This window comes from Oncorhynchus mykiss, chromosome 17 (genome assembly GCF_057628025.1).
Source record: "Oncorhynchus mykiss isolate SJ-2025 chromosome 17, ASM5762802v1, whole genome shotgun sequence".
Lineage (NCBI taxonomy): Eukaryota > Metazoa > Chordata > Actinopteri > Salmoniformes > Salmonidae > Oncorhynchus > Oncorhynchus mykiss.
In genome coordinates, this window is record NC_143038.1 from 65,869,217 (window position 1) to 65,894,312 (window position 25,096).

The following is a 25,096-nucleotide window of genomic DNA, read 5'->3' on the forward strand; positions in this document are numbered from 1 at the left end:
ATCTAGGTCAAGTCTTTGTACTCACACTTTCTGATGATCACTGACTAGATTCCTCAGCACTGTGACTTATATAATGAGTTTTGACAGTGAATACATACATATATCATATTTATAACATACAGTGCATTTGGAAAGTTTAGAGACCCCTTGACTTTTTCCCCAATTGTTACGTTACAGCCTTATTCTCAAATAGATTAAATAAATACAAATCCTCATCAATCTACACCCAAAACCCCATAATGAGAAATCAAAAACAGGTTTCTAGAAATGTTAGCAAATGTATTAAAAATATAAAATATTATTACTTTATTTTCATAAGTTTTCAATCCTTTTGCTATGAGACTCAAAATTGAGCTCAGGTGCATCCTGTTTCCATTGATCATCCTTGATATGTTTCTACAACTTGACTGGAGTCCACCTGTGGTAAATTCAATTTATTGGACATGATTTGGAAAGGCACACACCTGTTTAAATAAGGTCCGATGGTTGACAGTGCATATCAGAGCAAAAACTAAGCCATGATGTCAAGGGATTGTCTGTAAAGCTCTGAGACAGTATTGTGTCAAGGCACAGATCTGGGGGAAGGGTACCAAGACATTTCTGCAGCACTGAAGGTCCCCAAGAACACAGTGGCCTCCATCATTCTTAAATGGAAGAAGTTGACATCCAACATTACTCTTCCTAGAGCTGGCCGCACGGCCAAACTGAGCAATTGGGGGAGAAAGGCCTTGGTCACGGAGGTGACCAAGAACCCAATGGTTACTCTGACAGAGCTCAGGAGTTCCCCTGTGGAGATGGGAGAACCTTCCAGAAGGACATCCATCTCTGCAGCACTCCATCAATCAAGCCTTTATGGTACGCTGGCCAGACGGAAGCCACTCCTCAGTAAAAGGCACATGACAGCTCACTTGGAGTTTGCCAAAAGGAACCTAAATACTCTCAGACCATGAGAAATAAGATTCTCTGGTCTGATGAAACCATGATTGAACTCTTTGGCCTGAATGCCAAGCGTCACGCCTGGAGGAAACCTATCATCCCTACGGTGAAGCATGGTGGTGGCAGAATCATGCTGTGTGGATTTTTTTCAGCGGCAGGGACTGGGACTAGTCAGGATCGAGGGAAAGATGAATGGAGCAAAGTATAGAGAGATCCTTGAGTGCTCCAGAGCACTCAGGACCTCACACCTTCCAACAAGACAACGACCCTAAGCACATAGCCAAGACAACGCAGGAGTGGCTTCAGGACAAGTCTCTGAATGTTCTTGAGTGGCCCAGCTAGAGCCCGGACTTGAACCAGATCTAACATCTCTGGAAAGACCTGAAAATTCTGTGCATTAACACTCCAACCTGAGAGCTTGAGAGGATCTTCACAGAAGATTGGGAGAAACTCCCCAAACACAGGTGTGCCAAGCTTGTAGCGTCAAACCCAAGAAGACTCAAGGTTGTAATCGCTGCCAAAGGTGCTTCAACAAAGTACTGAGGAAAGGGTCTGAATACTTATCTGAATGTGATATTTATTTATTTTCATACATTTGCAAAAAATTCTAAAAAGCTGTTTTTGCTTTGTCATTATTAGGTGCTGTGTGTAGATAGATAGATAGATAGATTTTAGAATAGGGATGTAATGTAACAAAATGTGGAAAAAGCAAGGAGTCTGAATACTTTCCGAACGCACTGCATGTCTATGTATTTCTCTTGGATCACAGCCAACAGACTATTCTATGTCTCCCTGTCAAGTCCATTCAAGTGAGATATACAGTAGTTCCAGTAATGAAGAGGGTGTGGTTTTGTGGTATTGTGTAAGCGTGTTAATTTTATGAGAAAGCAGTATATAAATCTATGTACTCATGTCACTTTATAGTACATGTGTTAGCAATGCTGTTGTAAAAAGAAAACTGATCTTAGATCCCCCACTTTCTCTTTCATGTGAATCGCATGCACATGCTGTTTACTCAGTTTGACACTATGGCCTAAAGTATAGAAAGAAAAGTAAGTGTCAACCTTACACCATATTTCTGCCGTGAGTGTTGGTACTGCAGATCCATTTTCTCTGCCTCAAGTTGATATATCCACTTCCACAGTTCACTAGCCTTTTCTCTATATGAGGGAGAGAGTGGACTTCATAGAACAAAGGGGAAATTAGTGGTGGTGGTTAATTCTGCTCAGTGGTTAACTGAACATCTGTAGCATAATAATAATAATAATCATTTGGTGGGAGGCTTATATTTGTCCTATTTCACACATATACAAGTGTGTATAATTAATAATGAGAGAGTAGTCTTTCATCTGGTTAGAGTAAGATTTTAACATTAATTATTGGAGAATGTCCCTCATACTGTTATCAGAACGACATGCCTGTGTAAAGTTCTTGTGAACCTAGTGACATAGGGAGGATTGAATTCTAACTGAACCCAGTCACATAAGTTTGTCCTCTTTGAGATGGTAAATATTCAGCTACTTTCGTCGTCCACTTAAGATAGCTCTATTCTTCTCTCACTGTTTTCTTTTTTGGCCTGCCATTCTGTTCTGTCTTTAGTTATAATAAAAACAACAGACATTAACTATTATAACACTTCATAAAAACTGTCGCTGTAATGGTGTTTGAAATGTGCTCCTGAACCTTTTCTGAGTTCAATTAATTGAATATAGTTTTGGTTCAGGATACTTACTTTGGTTTAGGTTTTGCTCCATCTTCTCCCCAGGTGGGAAAAGGGAGGATTCAGTTATTGACACAATTAAAGTTAGGTAGAACATTGCAAAACTGGTTTCCACAACCCAACAATATCTGTTTCAATTTCACATGAAAATATACCCCTCCACCCATAACAAGATATTGATTAACAACTGTTCCAGTCCTACTCCCCCCAGCCAGTCCTACTCCCCCCCACCCAGTCCTACTCCCCCCAGCCAGTCCTACTCCCCCCAGCCAGTCTTACTCCCCCCCACCCAGTCCTACTCCCCCCAGCCAGTCCTACTCCCCCCAGCCAGTCCTACTCCCCCCAGCCAGTCCTACTACCCCCCACCCAGTCCTACTCCCCCCAGCCTGTCCTACTCCCCCCAGCCAGTCCTACTCCCCCCAGCCAGTCCTACTACCCCCCACCCAGTCCTACTCCCCCCAGCCAGTCCTACTACCCCCCACCCAGTTCTACTCCCCCCAGCCAGTCCTACTACCCCCCACCCAGTTCTACTCCCCCCAGCCAGTCCTACTACCCCCCACCCAGTTCTACTCCCCCAGCCAGTCATACTACTCCCCAGCCAGTTCTTCTCCCCCCAGCCAATCCTACGACCCCCCCAGCCAGTCCTACTACACCGAGCCAGTCATTCTACCCCCAGCCAGTCATACTACCCCCAGCCAGTTCTAGTCCCCCCAGCCAGTCCTACTACTCCCCAGCCAGTTCTACTCCCCCCAGCCAATCCTACGACCCCCCAGCCAGTCCTACTACCCCCAGCCAGTCATACTACCCCCAAGCCAGTCCTACTTCCCCCCACCCAGTTCTACTCCCCCCAGCCAGTCCTACTACTCCCCAGCCAGTCCTACTCCCCCCAGCCAATCCTACGACCCCCCAGCCAGTCCTACTACCCCCAGCCAGTCATACTACCCCCAGCCAGTCCTACTATCCCCAACCAGTCCTACTACCCCCCAGCCAGTCCTACTACCCCCCCAGCCAGTCCTACTACCCCAAGCCAGTTATACTACCCCCCACCCAGTTCTACTCCCCCCAGCCAGTCCTACTACCCCCCAGCCAGTCCTACTACCCCCCTGAGCCAGTCCTACTCCCCCCAGCCAGTCCTACTCCCCCCCAGCCAGTCCTCCTACCCCCCAGCCAGTCCTACTACCCCCCTGAGCCAGTCCTACTCCCCCCCAGCCAGTCCTTATCCCCCCCGAACCGGTCCTACTACCCCCCAGAGGTCCTACTCCCCCCCAGCCAGTCCTACTCCCCTCCCGAGCCAGTCCTACTACCCCCCAGCCAGTCCTACACCCCCCCAGCCAGTCCTACTACCCCCCAGCCAGTCCTACTACCCCCCAGCCAGTCCTACTACACCCAGCCAGTTCTACTACCCCCCAGCCAGTCCTACTCCCCCCCAGCCAGTCCTACTCCCCCCCAGCCAGTCCTACTACCCCCAACCAGTCCTACTACCCCCCAGCCAGTCCTACTACACCCAGCCAGTCCTACTACCCCCCAGCCAGTTCTACCCCCCAGCCAGTCCTACCCCCCCCCCCCCCCCGAGCCAGTCCTGCTACCCCCCAGACAGTCCTACTCCCCCCCAGCCAGTCCTACTATCCCCAACCAGTCCTACTACCCCCCAGCCAGTCCTACTACCCCCCAGCTTACTTCTCTCCTCTTCTGGGTGTTCTGTCCCTTGTCCATATACATGCTTTTCGAACACAGGCTCTGTCTTGCATGTCAAGCTGCTGCTGTCAATAGTGATGGAGTTAGCCGGTGAGGTATTTAACCCACGGGTTATAGACCTATGACTCGCCATGTTGTTTTAGATAATCAGTTGAGATGAGACCGTGGTATTGAACAACACTGCATTGTCTGGTTCAGCCTGAATCTGTGTGAGTCATACTACATAAGGAAGGTGTGCAGGTGTGGTTTAGGTGTGTCCATACCTGTATCACTTTTACCTTCCTGAGCCCCTAGGGACAGAAACAGATTCTCCAGTCTTTTACCACTCTGCTTAAACACTCTCTTCCACACTGTATACACTCTCTCTTTCAACTCAGGGCAGATTCAACTAATATAGGGACACACCCGCCTGACAAAATCAAATCAAATCAAATCAAATGTATTTATATAGCCCTTCGTACATCAGCTGATATCTCAAAGTGTTGTACAGAAACCTAGCCTAAAACCCCAAACAGCAAGCAATGCAGGTGTAGAAGCACAACAAAAAAGTTACACTTTTAACAACACACCACATACAGTAGCTTCCATTTTCTAGATAAGGTTTTGGTGCTCACTTTGTTATGCTGAATTTAACCAGACCTTCGAATATACCTTTATTATTCCCCACAAACCCTACCACCCCTCCCCCAATTGGAGTAAACTAATAAACAAAAACACTTAGGCTTCTACCTTCAGTTTATACATATTATACACATTTTTCAAACACAATCTATTTTACAATAGTTATATTTTGTTTGTTTTTAGTCCTTCTTCTATTTCTGATGCCCATCCAGTTTGATTTCCATTTGTAACTGTGCTAGTTCACAACATTTCTGAACCTATAAACATTGTGCAGACCCCGTATGTTTTACATTGTTTATCTTGTTATTAGTCCCACCCTTCAGCTCCATTCAACCCCTCCCATCTATCTCAACACCATCCATTTTGGATTTCTATTTGCCATATATTTTTCAACTGTGCTGTGACGCTTCACAAAAATACTGAACCTCTCTATTCTCATAGCTTCTACAGATTGTAAATTAAAGATAAACATTTTGCTAAAATTATTATTAAATTATCGATTGATTGACTATGACTTTTCAAATCACTCAGAGAGAGAGATATTTTACTGGATTTACCAAATATGGATTAAGAGAGGGAGCCGAGTGGCCGGCAGTGGGAGAACGCAATGGAACTAATGTTCTCATCGATGAAACATTCAATCTCAATGTAGTTTTCTGTTCACAAAACCAGAATCTGTTATGAACAGAGTGGACTAAGATGTGTAGACTTTACATTTTGCCAAAGTTTTAAAAAATGTAGTTGTTTAGAAGAAATGCAAAAGCGAATTGAGTTAATGCCTACGCGCACTTCACCGAGTAGGCGTTCCCTAATAGAAATATGCAAATACTCCCTCCTCCTCTAGCTCCTCCTCCTCTGCAAACTCCTCCTCCTCTATATCCTCCTCTGCAACCTCCTTCTCCCCTACCTCCTCTACCACCTCTTCTTCAACCTCTTCTCTTCTACCTCCTCCTTCTCCTCTGCAACCTCCTCCTCCATGGCCTCCTCCACCTCCTCTGTTGCAAAAACAGCGCATATTGTGAGACAGCAAAGCATTCTCCAACCAAGACAGTAGGGTCCTAACTAATGTACTAACAGAAGAGCAAAGTCATAATTCTAATAATTCTATACAGCATTCTATTTTTATGTTTCAATCAATGGATCAAAGCAGTTATTTAGTGAGTCAGCCCTTTTCTCACACAGCTTGATTGAGTGTAACAGCACAGCTGAAATGTATCTCCTCATTGGATTGGTGTCCTCAATGTGAGCAGCACTCTAGGGAGAGTGATACAGCTCGCTACAGCTCTCTCATTGTTGCAGACTGTGCATTTCAAGGCTGAAAATCAAAGGTCACCATTGATTCCCGAGTCATTGTGCCAGTGACAGTGCAGTGGTCGGCAACACTAACTCTGTGACTCTCCCTAGAGGGAAACATGAAACACATCAACAAACCAAGAGTGGCATTCTGCATCTTTTCCCTAGGGTCCCCTATTCTGGACTAATAGCACTATAACACCAGTTCTACAGTCTCTAGCTCTTAGCTCCAACAGTTCAGTAATATCTAACAATTCACAGCAATACACACACATCTAAAAGTAAAAGACTGGAATTAAGAAATATAGAAATATTAGGAAGAGCAATGTGGCATTGACTAAATACAGTGGAATAGAATACAGTATATACATTTGAGATGAGTAAAGCAGTATGTAAACATTATTAAAGTGGCAAGTGATTCCATATCTATGTATATAGGGCAGCAGGCTCTAAGTTGCAGGGTTGAGTAACCGGGGGATAGCCGGCTAGTGATGGCTATTTAACAGTCTGATGGTCTTGAGATAGAAGCTGTTTTTCAGTGTCTTGGTCCCAGCTTTTATGCACCTGTACTGATCTCACCTTCCGGATGATAGCGGGGGGAACAGGCCGTGGTTGATCTTTTTTGCCTTCCTGTGACATCGGGTGCAGTAGGTGTCCTGGAGGGCAGGCAGTGTTGCCCCTGGTGATGCGTTGGACAGGCCGCACCACCCTCTGGAGAGCCCTGCGGTTGCGGGCGGTGCATTTGCTGTATCAGGTGGTGATACAGCTCGACAGATGCCCTCAATTGTGCATCCGTAAACGTTTCTGAGGGTTTTAGGGGCCAAGCCAAATTTCTTCAGCCTCCTGAGGTGTTGCGCCATCTTCACAACACTGTCTGTGTGGGTGAAACATTTCAAATTGTCAGTGATGTGTACGCCGGGGAACTTGAAGATTTCTACCATCTTCACTGCAGTCCTGTGGATAGGGTGGTTCCCCCTCTGCTGTTTCCTGAATTCCACGAACAGCTACTTCGTTTTGTTGACATTGAGGGAGAGGTTATTTTCCTGGCACCACTCCGCCGGGAAGAACTCTGCAGGCACCACTGTGCCAAAGAACACAAGAGCATTGTTCAACAGTAGGCTACCTCTGACTTGTGACCTCTGACCTGAGTTATTACAGGGCCAGAGTCTTCCAAGTGGTCACCAGATAGCATTAGGGACAGCACAGCATAGCCCTGATACACATCACATACAGTACAGAACTAACTGGACATATCTAGATGTATGGGTCATTCTACTGTTGTTATTTTCCAATTAGGAGCAACAGTAAGAAAGAATCAGCTGTCAGTTTAGGAAAAAATTTGCAGACAGATGTATGATATTAATTTGACCACCCCGTTGCAGGAACATTTGCAGTGTATTTGAGGTGTAAAATGTCTTCTAAAGTTTGGAATTTCCACTTTGAAATTTCAGACTTGATTTTCCCTCACGGAAAATGTATCAACCCCTGCAAAAACATGAATTAAGTATAATCCATGTAAAAAATCACATTTCCTGTTGCTACAGGATTATTTTGGAGCAAACTGTCTCAAATTCCAAATCAAATCAAACGGTATTGGTCACATACACGTTTAGAAGATGTTATTGTGGGTGTAGCCAAATGCTTGTGTTTCTAGCTCCAAGAGTGCAGTAATATCTAACAAGTAATATCTAACAATTTCGCAACAATACACGCAATACACACAAATCTAAGCAAAGGAATGCAATTAACAATATATAAATATATGAACAAACAATGTCAGAGCGGCATAGACTAAGATACAGTAGAGTAGAATATAATAGAATACAGCATATACATATGAGATGAGTAATGCAAAATATGTAAACATTATTAAAGTGACTAGTGTTCCATTATTAAAGTGGATAGTGGTTTCAAGTCTACGTATATAGGCAGCATCCTCTAATGTGCTAGTGATGGAAAATTCAAATCCTACATCTGTATATTCCCATTGGATATAAAAGTATTGTTATACACTACAGTTGAAGGGCATAGGCCTATTTCCGTTTTTCACACTGCACCTCCATTGTTCAGTGTCTTATTCCTCTGGCCTCACTTGCATCAGCATGTTAGCAGCACTCTTTATCTCTCTGCCAAATCTGTTAATACATAATATGATTCAGAACATGCCTCCACAGCCTTTCAACGTTTTTTCTAGCTACCCATGTTGCCCCAAATATTTACAGTGTGTTTCTGACCTGTGAATGTAGTGTAATATAGAACACCCCCATCAACTGAATGAGTCACCATTTATAGTGTCGTGGAAATTGCCCAAACATTATGGGTTGGTGGAAATTGCCTAACCATTATGGGTTGGTGGAAATTGCCTAACCATTATGGGTTGGTGGAAATTGCCTAAACATTATGGGTTGGTGGAAATTGCCTAACCATTATGGGTTGGTGGAAATTGCCCAACCATTATGGGTTGATGGATATTGCCCAACCATTATGGGTTGGTGGAAATTGCCTAACCATTATGGGTTGGTGGAAATTGCCCAACCATTATGGGTTGGTGGAAATTGCCCAACCATTATGGGTTGGTGGAAATTGCCCAACCATTATGGGTTGGTGGAAATTGCCAAACCTTTATTTAGTTGGTGGAAATTCCCATCAATTCAGGATGACGGGGTCTCCATTATGTAGACGTGTAAAAATGATGTTGAATAATAATAAACAACGGTTATCAATCGGACTCCATTACTATGTGTATTATGTCCATAATCATATCCAGTGGGTGTAGCCAAGGTTGTGAGCCATGCGTCACCACTCGGAACACTATAAGATGCATGTGTCTAAGTTTACCGTTTTGCGGTTATTAACCCTCCTGTTGTGTTCGTTTCATGTTAATTCATTCTGTGTTCCCGGTCCAAAATGACCGCCCCATTATAGCTGATTCTAAATCCATAATAATAAATATATTATCACCTAATGTTGTGTTAGATCTTTTTATCAACTTCAGTTCTTGTGAACATTTCTTCTATTTTAAGTTTTGAACTTCTATTTTCTATTGATGGCCTGTAGGCCTCATTGACCTGAGCTCATACAACTCGTTTATGAGTTAAAAAAAATGATGCATGGATTATTTTGACTATAACAAATACTCAGATGAAACACATTGTGCTGTTTATCACAGACTACTTTCTGTCAAAGTTTAACAAGGACTCTCTCCTCCTCACCAGTGTCATGATCAAAGATCAAGCCTCACATACAGTATATCTATATATTATTGAAACAATGTTGCAAATGTTCGTGAAAATGCTGACAGGTGTGGTTCCCATGGGGGAATGGTTCCCATGTGAGTTGCCATGGAAGCCAAGAAGGGGAGTGAAGTGTGTGTGCTTGTGCTCAAACACACATACATTTTTTATGATTTGTTTAACCTTTATTTAACTAGGCAAGTCAGTTAAGAACAAATTCTTATTTACAATGACAGCCTACCAGGGAACAGGGGGTTAACTGCCTTGTTCAGGGGCAGAACGACAGATTTTTATCTTGTCAGTTCGGAGATTCGATCCAGCAATCTTTCGGTTATGGGCCCAACGCTACCTGCCGTCCCAAATGCATGTGGGAGCTCTGGGAGAGGAAGTGTGTCCATCTGATGAATGGGCATGTGCCTGAACTCAATTTTATACACTAATTGTAGTCTCACCCATGAATGTCTAATGACTGGTCATTTTTGGCTGGGAACACCACAGGTGTACAAAAGTTCAATAAAACACCCAAAATGTAATGAAAATCATCATGTATCTTGTGTTTTCAGATGCCCTGTGTGGACAGAGTCATGGAACTTTAAATGAACTACATTTTTCAGAGAGAAAACTTTGGTCCAATTGGCCCGGAACACAGCAGGAGGGTTAAGAGGCTAAGGATCAAAGATCCAATATCTTGAAATCAATGTCCTAGCATTAAATTACTGAGTTACCCATAGCTCAGAGATGCACAGTTAGAGACCGAGCATATATGCTATGTATATTATGAACAACATTTCACCAAATAATAATTCAAGGAATATTACTCAGAAATGTGAAGACTATGGTTCATGTACATTTAAAAGTAATCATATTTATTACAGTTACAGAAATAAAAATACAATTAACAGATGGTATGTACCAGAAATAAAAATACAATTAACAGATGTACCAGAAATAAAAATACAATTAACAGATGGTATGTACCAGAAATAAAAATACAATTAACAGATGGTATGTACCAGAAATAAAAATACAATTAACAGATGGTATGTACCAGAAATCTTCACAATAAAAATAATACAAAATATCTTAAATCTTAACAGCATAGAAAATTCACCGCTAAGATATAGAAATGTTTACCAATGACTCCATGATCTAAGTTTATACCCTGCTATTATTCTTCCAACATACTGGGATCGTCAACTCCCAGTATGTCCTACTATCTAGTTAAAATCACTTTGCATGGCCCAAAACATTACAACAAAATAAATAAAACTTAACATGTATTCTCCAATCTAATCACCCACCACACCTCAACAGTTTATGATAGGAGCACCTCGTGTGTTGCTCCTTTCTGAACTTCCTTTGTCCGACGAACAGAATAACACTGTGTTTCTGAAACATTAAACCCATAGCACTTATAGTACAACGAAACATATCAAAATGCATAGCTCTTTATGAACTCTTGAAACAATCCAAACAATTTCATTCAAACAATAACGTTAATTTCGAATTATGTATGCAACAACACACAACCCGTTATTAGGGAACCAGTGTCCAAAAGGTATTTTCGAGAATACTGCCACACCTTCTTTACAGAGAATTGTTAGACTTTTATGGTGGAGTTGATCCGTGATAATAAAACTGAGATCAGCACTACAGTAAATTAACATCCACATATGCTAATGTGGTTATAGAAAAATAATCCTCTGGTTTTTGTAACTGAACTGGGTAACACTTTATAATAACCTTCATGAATAAAACTGCCCTCATGCATACATACCTGGCCTTACCATGACAGACATGAGGTTAAATGCTAAATTAGATACAAGTGATATTACAGTATCTAGTGATACTGCATATCCCTCCACACTTGTACTGAAGGACTTGAGAACTCCAGGGACAAAGCCTGACTGGAAAGCCATGTACTCTTCACAGAAATATCCCATTGAATGAAAAAGTCCATTCAATGGGATATTTCAAGTTAGGATGCAATCCACAGTTAACAAATTCCTTTCAGCTACTAATGCAACATTGTCAGGCCTACTGTAGTAGTTTGAATGGAAATCTGAACACAGACAGCATTGATCGTTTGTTCCGCACTTAGGTAACACTGCCCTCTACCCTCACTGCAGTTACTGCTCTGAGACTGAGGTGGGCCCTGTCGAGACATAACCCCTTAACCCTAATCAAACTCCCTCTGCACCTGTGTAGAGATATTTTTATTTTACCTTTATTTTACTTGGCAAGTCAGTTAAGAACAAACTCTTATTTTCAATGACGGCTTAGGAACAGTGGGTTAACTGCCTGTTCAGGGGCAGAATGACAGATTTGTACCTTGTCAGCTCGGGGATTTGAACTTGCAACCTTTCGGTTACTAGTCCAACGCTCTAACCACCACGCAGCTACCCTGCCGCCCCATATGAGAGGAGTGGATGGGCTTGAGCAATATTCCACAAGTAATACCGGGGGTTGGTAAATAGGCTAATACCTGGTAACAATAATTGTAACAAAGCACACCCTGTCATGACGGTGACGATCATCATGACGATGTTATGACTATGTTCATTATTTGGGTGTTTTTGGAGCCTTTGCTAGTTTTTTCCCCAGAGCACCTGTACTGCACAACGAGGATGAGGAAAGGTATCGCTCATTGGGGTACGTCTGAACCCTTCTATAAAATACCATTTACATTAAAAAAAAGAGAGATTTGGTTCTGAAAAAGCTACCTTCTTTAATGTTCCACCTGGCCTATCAAATTGAAAGGCAGAGGTACTACCATATTGCTCATACCTATTACATTATTTCAGATCTAAACCCGGGGTTGTTTCCGGACAGGGCCAAATGTTTAGTACCGTGGTCTACAAAAAGTTCTCAGTAGATAAAGAGCTATGGTAATATTTGTCATTTTCTATTTGACTCTGATAAAGGAGTACCATCTGTCTATTGAAATAATGATGGCATGTTTGAGTCCATGTATCAAAGTCCATGTATGTATAATGTATGTATAATGCATGTATAATGCATGTATAATGCATGTATAATGCATGTATAATGTATGTATAATGTATGTATAATGTATGTATAATGTATGTATAATGTATGTATAATGCATGTATAATGTATGTATAATGTATGTATAATGTATGTATAATGTATGTATAATGTATGTATAATGTATGTATAATGCATGTATAATGCATGTATAATGCATGTATAATGCATGTATAATGTATGTATAATGTATGTATAATGTATGTATAATGTATGTATAATGTATGTATAATCCATGTATAATGTATGTATAATGTATGTATAATGTATGTATAATGTATGTATAATGCATGTATAATGTATGTATAATGTATGTATAATGTATGTATAATGTATGTATAATGCATGTATAATGCATGTATAATGCATGTATAATGTATGTATAATGTATGTATAATGTATGTATAATGTATGTATAATGTATGTATAATCCATGTATAATGTATGTATAATGTATGTATAATGTATGTATAATGTATGTATAAAGCATGTATACTGTATGCATAATGTATGTATAATGTCCTAAAGTATTGCTTTCTGATGATTGGAGTAAGGTCTTGAAATATTTAGTTATATTTTTTTACGTCAGTCATTTCAAGACAATCGTAATTTACCCACAGTTTCCCAAGAATGTTTTCTTTCTGAACTGGTTGTTACTTTCTTAAGGACACCATCAGGAGAGTGTAGTTGTGTGAATGGTATGCACTCTAGTAGATGCTTTACAGTTATCATTTGGTGTTGAACGCTAACCACAATAGTCGGATGAGCTAAATAAGACATTTGCATAAATAATAATATGTTTATTATTGTAGTAGAAGGACATGCCACGATGAATGTACAGCAAGCAAAACACCTAAAGCATCTTCAGCTGTAAAGTAAAGCTGGCTTACCTTACTTTATCATTTATTCTCAGGCCAATATCATCAGTAAGGAGCAGAAATTGTCTTCATGCCCTTTTTCACCCATAACAAAATAACATAAAATTGTGATTAGCCTACAGCTTGTGCTGTATTAACCATGCTGAACTAAGAATAAAACAGTTGTATTAATGGCACTGAAAGACAAAGTAGATGTCCAGGACTAATAAAAATGAAAGAAACACGAAACAAGGTAACCAAATGTTTAGTATTCTCTTCTGTGTCTATGGAGCGGGGCCTTTGGCTGCGTCAAACATCTTCTTTCTGCCCTCCATGCCAGACATGGCCTCCACATTCTTCCTCCAGTCACTGACCTCTACTGTCTTCTCCTGCAGGCACACAGACAATGGCAGTCACTATCATGACAGTAGGATTTCAGTTTGTCAGCCCTACGACTGGTCAGCTTCAAGGTACAAAAACAAACTGTAAGATCGTGTCATTTATGTACAGACTCAGGGAAACGTTGACCTGACAATTTAAACAAAACTCCAAACAAAACTCCAGAGTATATTATTAAAAAAACAACAACCAAAGTCATTGTTGCATCACACTATTTGTAAAAACGTCTAGCAGGAACTCGTCAGAGTGATCGACCTTACCCATTATTAACTTATGGTGATTGTTTAGGTTCTGCTCACTACAGTGTTGTCCGGTTAGAACACCATGTTGAGGCCCATTACTCTCTTGATAGTCACCACACACACACACACACACACACACACACACACACACACACACACACACACACACACACACACGTGCACACACACATACACACACACGTGCACACACACATACACACACACGTGCACACACACACACATGCACACATGCACACACACACATGCACACAGCTGCTTCTATTGAAGGTAGTTCTTTGTGTGTAATAATGCAAATGACTTGGAATCTTATTTTTTTGTGGTTGTATAAGGCAAAGATATGCACACATGTAAACAGTATTAGTTAACTATGCAATATATATTTACATGAATAAATGGCAAATGGCAATGCACGAAGGGCTATAAACACAGCGTCAATATAAACATAAAACTAAACATTCACCTCTTGGAAAGAGAGGAACTAATTGCTTGGCTTGAGAAGGGAAAAAATGTATGGCACTCTCTCTGCAGCCTGTTGTGAGAATCTCCAGGGATGAGATCTTATCTGATCTGCCCCCACAGGGTCGTAAATTAGTTTGAGCATGAGCAAGCTTCAAGAAAATCAAATCAAATCAGTAGTGTCTGGGATGACTCTGGATGCTCGCCCATGGCCAGAGCAACAAAACACTTTAATAAAGGCCACTATGGAACATGTTGCTGTAGCGTTTTCATGCAAAATACTATGTTTACCAATAAAACACCTTAATAAATGCCACTATGGAACATGTTGCTGTAGCGTTTTCATGCAAAGTACTATGTTTACCAATAAAACACCTTAATAAAGGCCACTATGGAACATGTTGCTGTAGCGTTTTCATGCAAAGTACTATGTTTACCAATAAAACACCTTAATAAAGGCCACTATGGAACATGTTGCTGTAGCGTTTTCATGCCAAATACTATGTTTACCAATAAAACACCTTAATAAAGGCCACTATGGAACATGTTGCTGTAGCGTTTTCATGCCAAATACTATGTTTACCAATAAAACACCTTAATAAAGGCCACTATGGAACATGTTGCTGTAGCGTTTTCATGCCAAATACTATGTTTACCAATAAAACACCTTAATAAAGGCCACTATGGAACATGTTGCTGTAGCGTTTTCATGCAAAGTACTATGTTTACCAATGCAACAATTAAACAACTTCTGTAAAAGAACTTGTGCAACCAATGTAATAACAACACTGATGGCAGTACAGATTAACACCACATACGATAAATAATACACAATGCATTATTGGCATTAAAGAATGACATTAAAGAATAGTTACAGCCATACAGTAGAATATTTCATCAAAATACCTTTAAGTAATTAGTGGTATTTACCTATTATTACACAGCATGTAGACCCACCAATAAACCCCCCTGCAACTTACATTTCTATTCATGCAAAACATTCAGACATTGGTGTTACTGACAACAATAAAAAGTCCTCAGAAAATGTGTGTTCTCCCTTCAGATGACGATAACACTCTGACCTGAGTTGACGGGTGCAGTGTCCAGATGCTCATTTCCAAGTGTTTTGATTGGTTGGGAATGGCAGGGCCATGACGGGTGAGGGATAACTAAGGTAGGCTGAACAGCCAAACTAACAGGATTTAATGGAATCTGAAAGGACTAGAAGGGAAACTTCGGTACAGAGGAGAGGAGCAGGAAAGTCTATATTTTTTTTACAGCCACCACAATATATCTTATGGAAATATGTGACCCGATTCAGGAAACTAGGCTTATGTCGCAAGTCACGACTTTACAGAAGAGCCGTTTGAACGTATTTTTTATTTTTTTTATCAACATTTTATCAAAATCACTGGCTTACGGTGCTCTTCCATGCTGTCCCTGGGAGGGGTGCGTCACTTGAGTGGGTTGAGTCACTGACGTGGTCTTCCTGTCCGGGTTGGCGCCCCCCCCTTCAGATTCATGAAATCGGGGAGATCTTCATGGGCTATACTCGGCCTTGTCTCAGGATAGTAAGTTAGTGGTTGAAGGTATCCCTCTAGTGGTGCGGGGGCTGTGCTTTGGCGAAGTGGGTGGGGATATATCCTGCCTGTTTGGCCCTGTCCGGGGGTATCGTCGGACGGGCCACAGTGTATTCCGACCCCTCGTGTCTCAGCCTCCAGTACTTATGCTGCAACAGTTTATGTCGGGGGCCTAGGGTCAGTCTGTTGTATCTGGAGTATTTCTCCTGTCTTATCTGGTGTCCTGTGTGAATTTAAGAATGCTCTAATTCTCTCTCTCTTGGAGGACCTAAGCCCTAGGACCATGCCTCAGGGCTACCTGGCCTGATGACTCCTTGCTGTCCCCAGTCCACCTGGTCGTGCTGCTGCTCCAGTTTCAACTGTTCTGCCTGCGGCTATGGAACCCTGACCTGTTCACTGGATGTGCTACCTTGTCCCAGACCAGCTGTTTTCAACTCTCTAGACAGCAGGTGCTGTAGAGATTGTGATTATCATTATCTTTGGTCAAACCCCACTACAAGCGGTCTGGCAAGAACCAGTCAGATGTTCCAAATCCATAGTTTTATTCTATAGTTCACCAGCACACATAAGTACACACAAAGATCACTTCTTTAAAATAAACACTGAAAACTCAGTTGCGAGCCAAACTTGCATGATTTAAGGGAAACTGAAGGGACTGTGAGGGAAAGTCAGGTAGAGAGGAGAGGAGCAGGACTGAGCAGCACTATTGCTTGCTACCTTTGGTCTGATGAGGACCCACTAACTATACCACGGCAAACAAAACATACCTTCTCTGTGTCCTCCTTCTTAACTGACTTCAGGTTTGTCCGGAGGTCCATGGAGACCTTGTGTTTGGAGCCCAGAAGGGAGCGCAGGATGGCATCAGCAGAGACCCTCACCCTCCTCAAGTTGGGCCGCTTGAACTTCCCTCTCAGGTCCAGAACCTTGATGTTCAGGTCCTTGATCTGTGGGACAGAAGAGGTGGACAATCATAGAGATAAAACTGAAGTTGCTTCAATCTTTATGAGCTACACAACAGGCATCTGCGACCACAATGGAAATAAGTATCAGATTTTTTTGTGCAATCTCTGCAATTTATTTCTTATTTACATAAGTATTCAGACCCTTTGCTATGAGACACGAAATTGAACTCAGGTGCATTCTGTTTCAATTGATCATCCTTGAAATGTTTCTACAACTTGAATGGAGTCCACCTGTGGTAATTTAAATTGATTGAACATGATTTGGAAAGGTACACCTTTCTATATAAGGTCCCACAGTTTACAGTGCATGTCAGATGAAAAACCAAGCCATGCGGTCGAAGGAATTGTCCGTAGAGCTCCGAGACTGGATTGTGTCAAGGCACAGATCTGGGGGAAGGGTAGCAAAAAATGTCTGCAGCATTGAAGGTCCCCGAGAACACAGTGGATAATTGTCTGTCCTCGGTTGCAACACTCACTACTGAGTTCCAAACTGCCTCTGGAAGCAACATCAGCACAACAGCTGTTGGTCCGGACCTTCATGAAATGGGTTTCCATAGCTGAGCAGCCACACACAAGCCTAAGATCACCATGCGCAATGCCAAGTGTAGGCTGGAGTGGTGTAAAGCTCGCCGCCATTGGACTCTGGAGCAGTGGAAATGCGTTCTCTGGAGTGATGAATCACGCTTCACCATCTGGCAGTATGACGAATGAATCAGGGTTGCCAGGTGAACTCCACCTGCCTGAATGCATAGTTACAACTGTAAAGTTGAGTGGAGGAAGAATGGTCTGGGGCTGTTTAAATGGTTTGGGCAACTCCATATTAAAGCCCATGATGTTGGAATGAGATATTCGACGAGCTGGTGTCCACATACTTTTGGTCATGTAGTGTATGATTCAAGCAGCACCATGTAGGCTACGTTACCTCTCTGGTGTTGTGCATGACTTTGACTTCAATGTCGTATCGTTCCTCATCCACCACATCAACCTTAGCATGTAACTCCTGACATAACTCCTGTTGGGGAAATTAGAATCAGCAATGAGCTACCCAGCACCCAGGATCATAAACAGTCAACATGTTTATTGAACATATGTATGGATGGGAGTACCTGGAGCTCAGCAAAGGACATGCCACCAGTCTGCAAGGGAGGAGCTCTCTCAGCCAGATACCTCTCCTTCTCCTCCTCTTTATCCACTGTCTCCTGCTCAATCTCCTCCTTCGCCTTGGCCACCATTAAGCTCTGAAAATACATTTCAGTTTGAAAATGTATTGCCACATGATAGGTAGTTGTCAAACAGTCAAGTGTTATTGCTGTAGTCATAGTGTGGCTATAGACTCACCTTTAGCATGAGCTTACGGGAGGCAGATATCTTCGACTTTTGCTTCAAAAATATTAAACCAATTTGATTAATTTAGTTATAGTCAAATTATGATTGACAGTATGTCTCAATTTACCAGAGTTGATCAGCATTTATGTAATACAATTAGAGCTCTTACCTCTTGTCTGTAAAGAAAAAACACATTTTAGTGTAAACATCATTTTGCATTAGAGATAAAGTATCTGGAATGCTTCCTAATGTGGCAGACAGAATTTATCAGGCAGCCATTGCTAGTGTTTCTTATGATAACTGCCATGTGATGTCTGACCCTTCTCTTAAAGGGGACTGCTGGAAAAGAAAATGGAAACCTGATATACTTACACTTGATCCGGCATCTTGGCAATGTAGATTCCCCTAGAAGACAAAAATAAAACTTATTGTTTCTGAAGTGACAGAGACCACAAATCTATAGCAGTGGTTCCCAAACGTTTTATAGTCCCGTACCCCTTCAAACATTCAACCTCCAGCTGCGTACCCCCTCTAGCACCAGGGTCAGCTGTACCCCCTCTAGCACCAGGGTCAGCTGTACCCCCTCTAGCACCAGGGTCAGCTGTACCCCCTCTAGCACCAGGGTCAGCACACTCTCAAATGTTTTTTTTTGTTGCCACCATTGTAAGCCTGCCACACGCACACACTATAAGATATATTTATTAAACATAACAATGAATGTGAGTTTTTGTCACAACCCGGCTCGTGGGAAGTGACAAATAGCTCTTATAGGACCAGGGCACAAATAATAATATAATAATAATCAATAATTGTGTTCTTTATTTAGCCATCTTACATATAAAACCTTATTTGTTCATCAAAAATTGTGAGTAACTCACCACAGGTTAATGAGAAGAGTGTGCTTGAAAGGATGCCCATAACTCTGCAATGTTGGGTTGTATTGGAGAGAGTCTGTCTTAAATCATTTTTCACACACCTGCCTGAATTTAGTTTTCATGCTTGTGAGGGCTTAGAATCCACTCTCACATGGGTATGTGGTTGCAAAGGGCATCAGTGTCTTAACAGCCCAATTTGCCAAGGCGGGATACTCTGACCGCAGCCCTATCCCTGGCAGTGGCTTCTGATTAAATAACATTTTCACAGGACAGTTTGTTGCAATTTAGATTGAGGCTCTCTTATTCAAATATCGGTGAGTGGACTGGAGGCAGGGCATCAAATGGATAAGCTTGAGTTCATTTGCACACAGAAAACCATACAATGATGGAAAGACCTGTGTGTTGTCCTTGTTAATGCAGACAGAGAAGAGCTCCAACTTCTTAATCATAGCCTCAATTTTGTCCTGCACATTGAATAGAGAAAGGCGAGAAAAAACCTCACCCAGTCGTGTGAGAAACTCGTCATCATGCAAGCATTCAGACAAGTGAAAATTATGCTCAGCAAAGAGAACTTTAAGCTCGTTTCTCAATTTAAAAAAAAAACATGCCAATACTTTGCCCCTTGATAACCAGCGCACTTCTGTATGTTGTAATAGCGTTACATGGTCGCTCGGTAGCTCACCATATAAGACACTTCTAGCCCCTTCTTATTAATGGTATCTGTTGCTTTTATACATGTCTTACTACTCGAAAGTCGTCTTAATTCTCGCTCAAACTCCTGTGGATTATTTTTCTAATTGGCATGCTTCGTTTCTAAATGTCTGCAGAAGAGTGAAGGTTTCATTGAGTTGTGAGATAGTACATTTGCACATATAACACACTGTGGCTGAGGAAAGGCACTACTCCTAATATAAGTGAACCCCAAAACAATGTAGTTCTCATTATATTTGCGCCTCTTCGATGGTCCAATGTCCCTGTCTGTTCGGTGCTTTCCGGGTCAGGGGTCAGTAGCTCCTCGGCTGCATCAGATTCACAATGTCCATGATAGCTGGGCTAACAACAAATGGAAGCAGAACAACTTGTGTCGTCGACAGGTGCAGTACTGTTGGTAATAGCAGTACTACCAGTAGGGCTGGTATGTGTGTCTATGAACATGGGCCTTTTTTAAACATTTTTTATCAATTTTCGAGCAAACGGAATGAGCAGCAGCTACGTTTGGCTACATACAGACCATTAGTGGAATTCTCGCCAGAGAGTAACGGTTAATGTAATTGGATGTTAATTATTTGACTAAGCTACCTGTATTTGACATTGTTGTTATTTCGCTGAACACCAGATGGTTTAATTTTATTTTTGGCAGTGAAACAAGGCTACACAGGCTAGATAAAAAAGCCCATTACATCATCACGGCTGTTATACACCCCCTTCTACAGCATATTATCATGGTTTTTATTCTCCACTAACTACATAACATTATCATGGTTGTTACTCTCCACCAACTACAGTATATTATCATGGTTTGATATTCTCCACCTACTCCAGTACATTATCAACAGGTTAAAAGTGGTCACTCAGGGCTCCAAGTGGTTTACTTAACCAGACCCTACTACTACGGCCTGGAGCCTGGGTTATGGAGCCTGGTGTCTGGAGCCTGGGTTATGGAGCCTGGTGTATGGAGTCTGTGGTCTGGAGCCTGGAGACCGTAGCCCATCCCCCTTCTGCTGACAATGGCTCTCCCCCAGAAAATAAAGTGATGGCAGACAGAGGGAGAGGCGTTCATCGTCTCTGGCGTGGTAACTATTCCAGACAGATAACAATCCCAGCTTTCTCCTGCTCATTTCCACTGGATAACGCTCCACAAATAGACCTGTCAGGCTGCCTTCTCCTTAAAGGGACCAGGAGGTTGGGATTAAGAGGTTCTTTTTTAGAATTCCAATTCCATGAGGAATGTCGCAGTGTCCAGTTTAGATGGGAACCCAGTTTGAATTATTAGTAATATGAAACAATGTGGAATACTTAGAGGTTATGGAAATAACTGTTAAACATTAAAAGCCTGTACAACTTCTTTAATTCTGTTGGAATTTATTGTCTGAGTCATATGTTTAATGTCACAGTCAAATCCCACAAAGAATATACAATTAATTGGAACAAAATATCAATTGGAAAACTCAAATCAGTTGGAAACCTGAAAGTCAAAAATAAATTTCCCAAACAAATGAATTGTAAAAGGAAAATAAGGAAAAACTATATTTTAATTCCAGATTTTTCTAATAGGCCTATCCTTAAAATGTGATTTCTTTAGATTTGCTTCTGATTTACAGTTTAATTTTGCCCTTATGTAATTTGTCTAAAATCTAAAAAGTAAAATAAATAGTAAATTACTCAATAAATGCCGATTTTCTACATACTGAAATACACAGATAATTATGATAAAACAATGAATAATGTTCTGCAATTATACCTGAACCTCAAATTCAAAGAATACAGAAAAGTATTGTCTCCTCAATATCAGAATGAGAGAGGAGTCCTGTCTTACCTTCCTGTGCTGAGGGAGATGTTCCGTAGAGGCTCAGAGTGCTGGGAAGGAGAATGCACCAGAGTATTTAGCTGTCTCCCATTGTCCTTCCTGCCCGTCACTGGGACCTCAGAATAGAACATACCCTAGGGCTGGTCTCTCTTATCCACTGCTTATAATGCTGAACTTTCCAGTCCTACCTTTTGGTTAGGGATGTTGGGGGTTGGACATTGTTATCTTATCTCAGTCACGGTGACTGACAAGCCAGCAATGAAAAGTATGTCAAGGAAGTTGTTCAAATAAACATATCTCTATATTCTATTCTCTTCAGACCATATGATGGAGCTTTGCTAAGTGATCCAATAGGTTGGCTCTGCAGGCAGTTTGGTTGCTATGTTCTCTGTTGGCTGGAAATGAGAGAGATTCTGCTGGTAGTTTGGTTGCTGTGTTCTCTCTTGGCTGGTAATGAGAGAGATTCTGATGGCAGTTTGGCTAATGTGTTCTCTCTTGGCTGGAAATGAGAGATTCTGCTGGCAGTTTGGTTACTGTGTTCTCTCTTGGCTGGTAATGAGAGAGATTCTGCTGTCAGTTTGGTTACTGTGTTCTCTCTTGGCTGGTAATGAGAGAGATTCTGCTGGCAGTTTGGTTGCTGTGTTCTCCCTTGGCTGGAAATGAGAGAGATTCTGCCGGCAGTTTGCTTACTGTGTTCTCTCTTGGCTGGAAATGAGAGAGATTCTGCTGGCAGTTTGGCTACTGTGTTCTCTCTTGGCTGGAAATGAGAGAGATCCTACAGGCAGTTTGGTTACTGTGTTCTCTCTTGGCTGGAAATGAGAGAGATTCTGCTGGCAGTTTGGTTGCTGTGTTCTCTCTTGGCTGGAAATGAGAGAGATTCTGCTGGCAGTTTGATTACTGTGTTCTCTCTTGGCTGGAAATTAGAGAGATCCTGCAGGCAGTTTGGTTACTGTGTTCTCTCTTGGCTGGAAATGAGAGAGATTCTGCTGGCAGTTTGGTTGCTGTGTTCTCTCTTGGCTGGAAATGAGAGAGATTCTGCTGGCAGTTTGATTACTGTGTTCTCTCTTGGCTGGAAATTAGAGAGATTCTGCAGGCAGTTTGGTTGCTGTGTTCTCCGTTGGCTGGTAATGAGAGAGGGTTTTCAGGCAGTTTGGCTGCTGTCAGTGCTTCATTTGTAAATTGGGAGGTGCCGGAACAAAAAATGAGCCCGGGAGGGTGGTGACCTGCTGATGTACCAGAAATCAGAAAAACAAATCACCTTTATAATAAAGTATTGCATGCGTTATCACCACTTTTGAGTACAGGCATAGAACAGTAGAGGCGCTTGCAGAAGTTGCACACATGGGGGAAAAAAATTGTAGCCTAGTGTCTGGGAAAATGTTGGTATTTTATAAATGCATTTCATACACTTCTACATCATTTTAGATGATGCAGACTTTAGCAGAATATTTTTTAATACCTCACAAATGATCGAAATGACAGGATACTTTGACACTGACAAACTGACAATCTGAGATGAATAAAAATGACCTTGTCTTGAATACATCAGTAGCCCGGTTCTAGGTGCGTGTGAGGACACATGTTGAACAATATGAGGAGGAAATTATAGTTCTAAAAAAGCTTTCCAGTTTCACTGACTCACCCAACGATGTGCAGCTCCCTCACCAGCAATTGGCCGATGCGCCAGTACCAAAAACGTATCTCTCTCTTGTTTTACATTGCTGTTCCCTCAATAGGCCTATTTGGAAGTTGATAACTTGGTAGCCTACAGCAGACAGATAAGAGTCTTCTCTTTTCAGCAGGAGACATTGCTTTCCAACCTGTGTTTTCACGCTATTGTATTTGAAATATTCCAAAGGCCTATTTTGGCTTCATGCTGTTCACTGACAGATTTGCAACGTGTTCCCGAATGTAGGAATGCCTTGTGATTGGGCTACACACAATCCACAGCTTGGCTATAAACTATTGATTCTCTGTGGCTAAATTAAATTATTATTTTTCATGCCACTTGAGGTACCAGATCCTGGCAAATGGGTTCCGGAACGATACAGTCCGAAAATGAGAGGCTCAAATTAAGCACTGGTTGCTGTGTTCTCTGTTGGCTGGTAATGAGAGAGATTTTACAGACAGGCACTGCCCCCTGAGAACAGCAACCCCCCCATGGCCTGATTAGAAAATTAACTGCAGACAATGTTAAGCCCTGGAGTTGATTACAGGAATGCGATCATATCCACCATACAATAGCAAGGGACTGTACCACCATCTGATCCTGTACTCTTTGATCGGGTTATTGCATGCATGTGCTTGTTTGTTTGTGTGGGCGTGTGTGTGGGCGTGTCCGTGTGCATGTGTGCAAGCATGCATGTGTGTGGGTGTGTGTGCTTCACAAGGACAATAAATCCCCAAGGTACTTAATTGAGTAAATCAGATTGGACTGGTTTGTGCTTGGCCCTGCTGGGATTCTGAGACAGAATTATAATTCAACTGAGAGTAGTTTTTAATAGAATGGCATGGTCAATTGAAGTAAATTAAAACTGTGAGGAGGCCATTAATGACAGTCTTCAACGTCTTAAGTCTAAAGATGTTTATACGAGTTAATATAGCCTCTGTTTAAATCATAAAATGCTTGTTTGGACAGGTATATTCTCTAACACCACACCACTCTATATTGCCATTTGATTCAGTGGCCATTGCTGTGGTTCAATTCACAGTTGAGCTCTTGTTCTCATGAACCAAATTCTAAACCATCATGCCCCCCATGGTTACTGTCCAGAGTCAATAACGAACTAGGCCTGTTGTCACTGGCCCACCCTGCCATATGAAACAGGTGCTGACATTCTGGACTGTAGTGTCAACTATGGGTGCGTTTGTAAATTCACTCCGCTGATCTAAGCCGATTTCAGAGCACTCTCTTCTGTTCTGTATGTTAGCTTGGGTGCTTGATAATGGTTGTACTGTCTGAGTGCTCAGATCAACCTTTTTTTGCTCCATTTTTGTTTTATTTGTGCAGATAAGAAGCAAGGGTCACACTTTATGTGGATAGTCCGGATAGTCCATCTGTAGATGCTCTTCAGATATGCGCTGCAGATGGTCATACTATCAACAAACTATCTGTTGATAAGCAACTGCTTGCTAAGGTTACGGTTAGGTTTAGAATAAGGGTTAGGGTAAAAGGTTAATGTTACCTCATTTGCACTCACTGTATATAGACTTTTTGTTTTATTTTGTTCTACTGTATTATTGACTGTATGTTCTGTTTATTCCATGTGTAACTCTGTGTTGTTGTATGTGTCGAATTGCTATGC

At 41.8% G+C, this 25,096-nt stretch overlaps 1 protein-coding gene and 1 long non-coding RNA gene across 2 annotated transcripts; both read right to left on the reverse strand.

Moving 5' to 3' along the window:
- Positions 1-13,331: 13,331 nt before the first annotated feature.
- On the reverse strand, positions 13,332-18,467 carry LOC110494717 (troponin I, slow skeletal muscle). Its single transcript, XM_021570016.3, has 5 exons — positions 18,402-18,467; positions 18,170-18,301; positions 17,986-18,075; positions 16,869-17,045; positions 13,332-13,792 (listed from the first exon to the last, which is right to left on the reverse strand). Exons 1-5 carry the CDS (start codon positions 18,408-18,410, stop codon positions 13,688-13,690), a joined length of 513 nt encoding a protein of 170 aa, XP_021425691.3. The 5' UTR covers positions 18,411-18,467; the 3' UTR covers positions 13,332-13,687.
- A 294-nt stretch (positions 18,468-18,761) lies between these two features.
- On the reverse strand, positions 18,762-21,959 carry LOC149976230 (uncharacterized). Its single transcript, XR_016488081.1, has 2 exons — positions 21,801-21,959; positions 18,762-18,794 (listed from the first exon to the last, which is right to left on the reverse strand). It is a non-coding gene; the product is annotated as an uncharacterized LOC149976230 (long non-coding RNA).
- Between the last annotated feature and the right edge of the window lie 3,137 nt (positions 21,960-25,096).

What these genes read in the sequence shown, in the direction of transcription:
- LOC110494717 (XM_021570016.3), bottom strand. An exon ending in TCATGCACAACACCAGAGAG is followed by an intron (nt 17,046 to 17,985) that starts GTAACGTAGCCT and finishes TCTGTCCCACAG; the next exon opens with ATCAAGGACCTGAACATCAA. An exon ending in AGAAGGAGGACACAGAGAAG is followed by an intron (nt 13,793 to 16,868) that starts GTATGTTTTGTT and finishes GTGTGCCTGCAG; the next exon opens with GAGAAGACAGTAGAGGTCAG.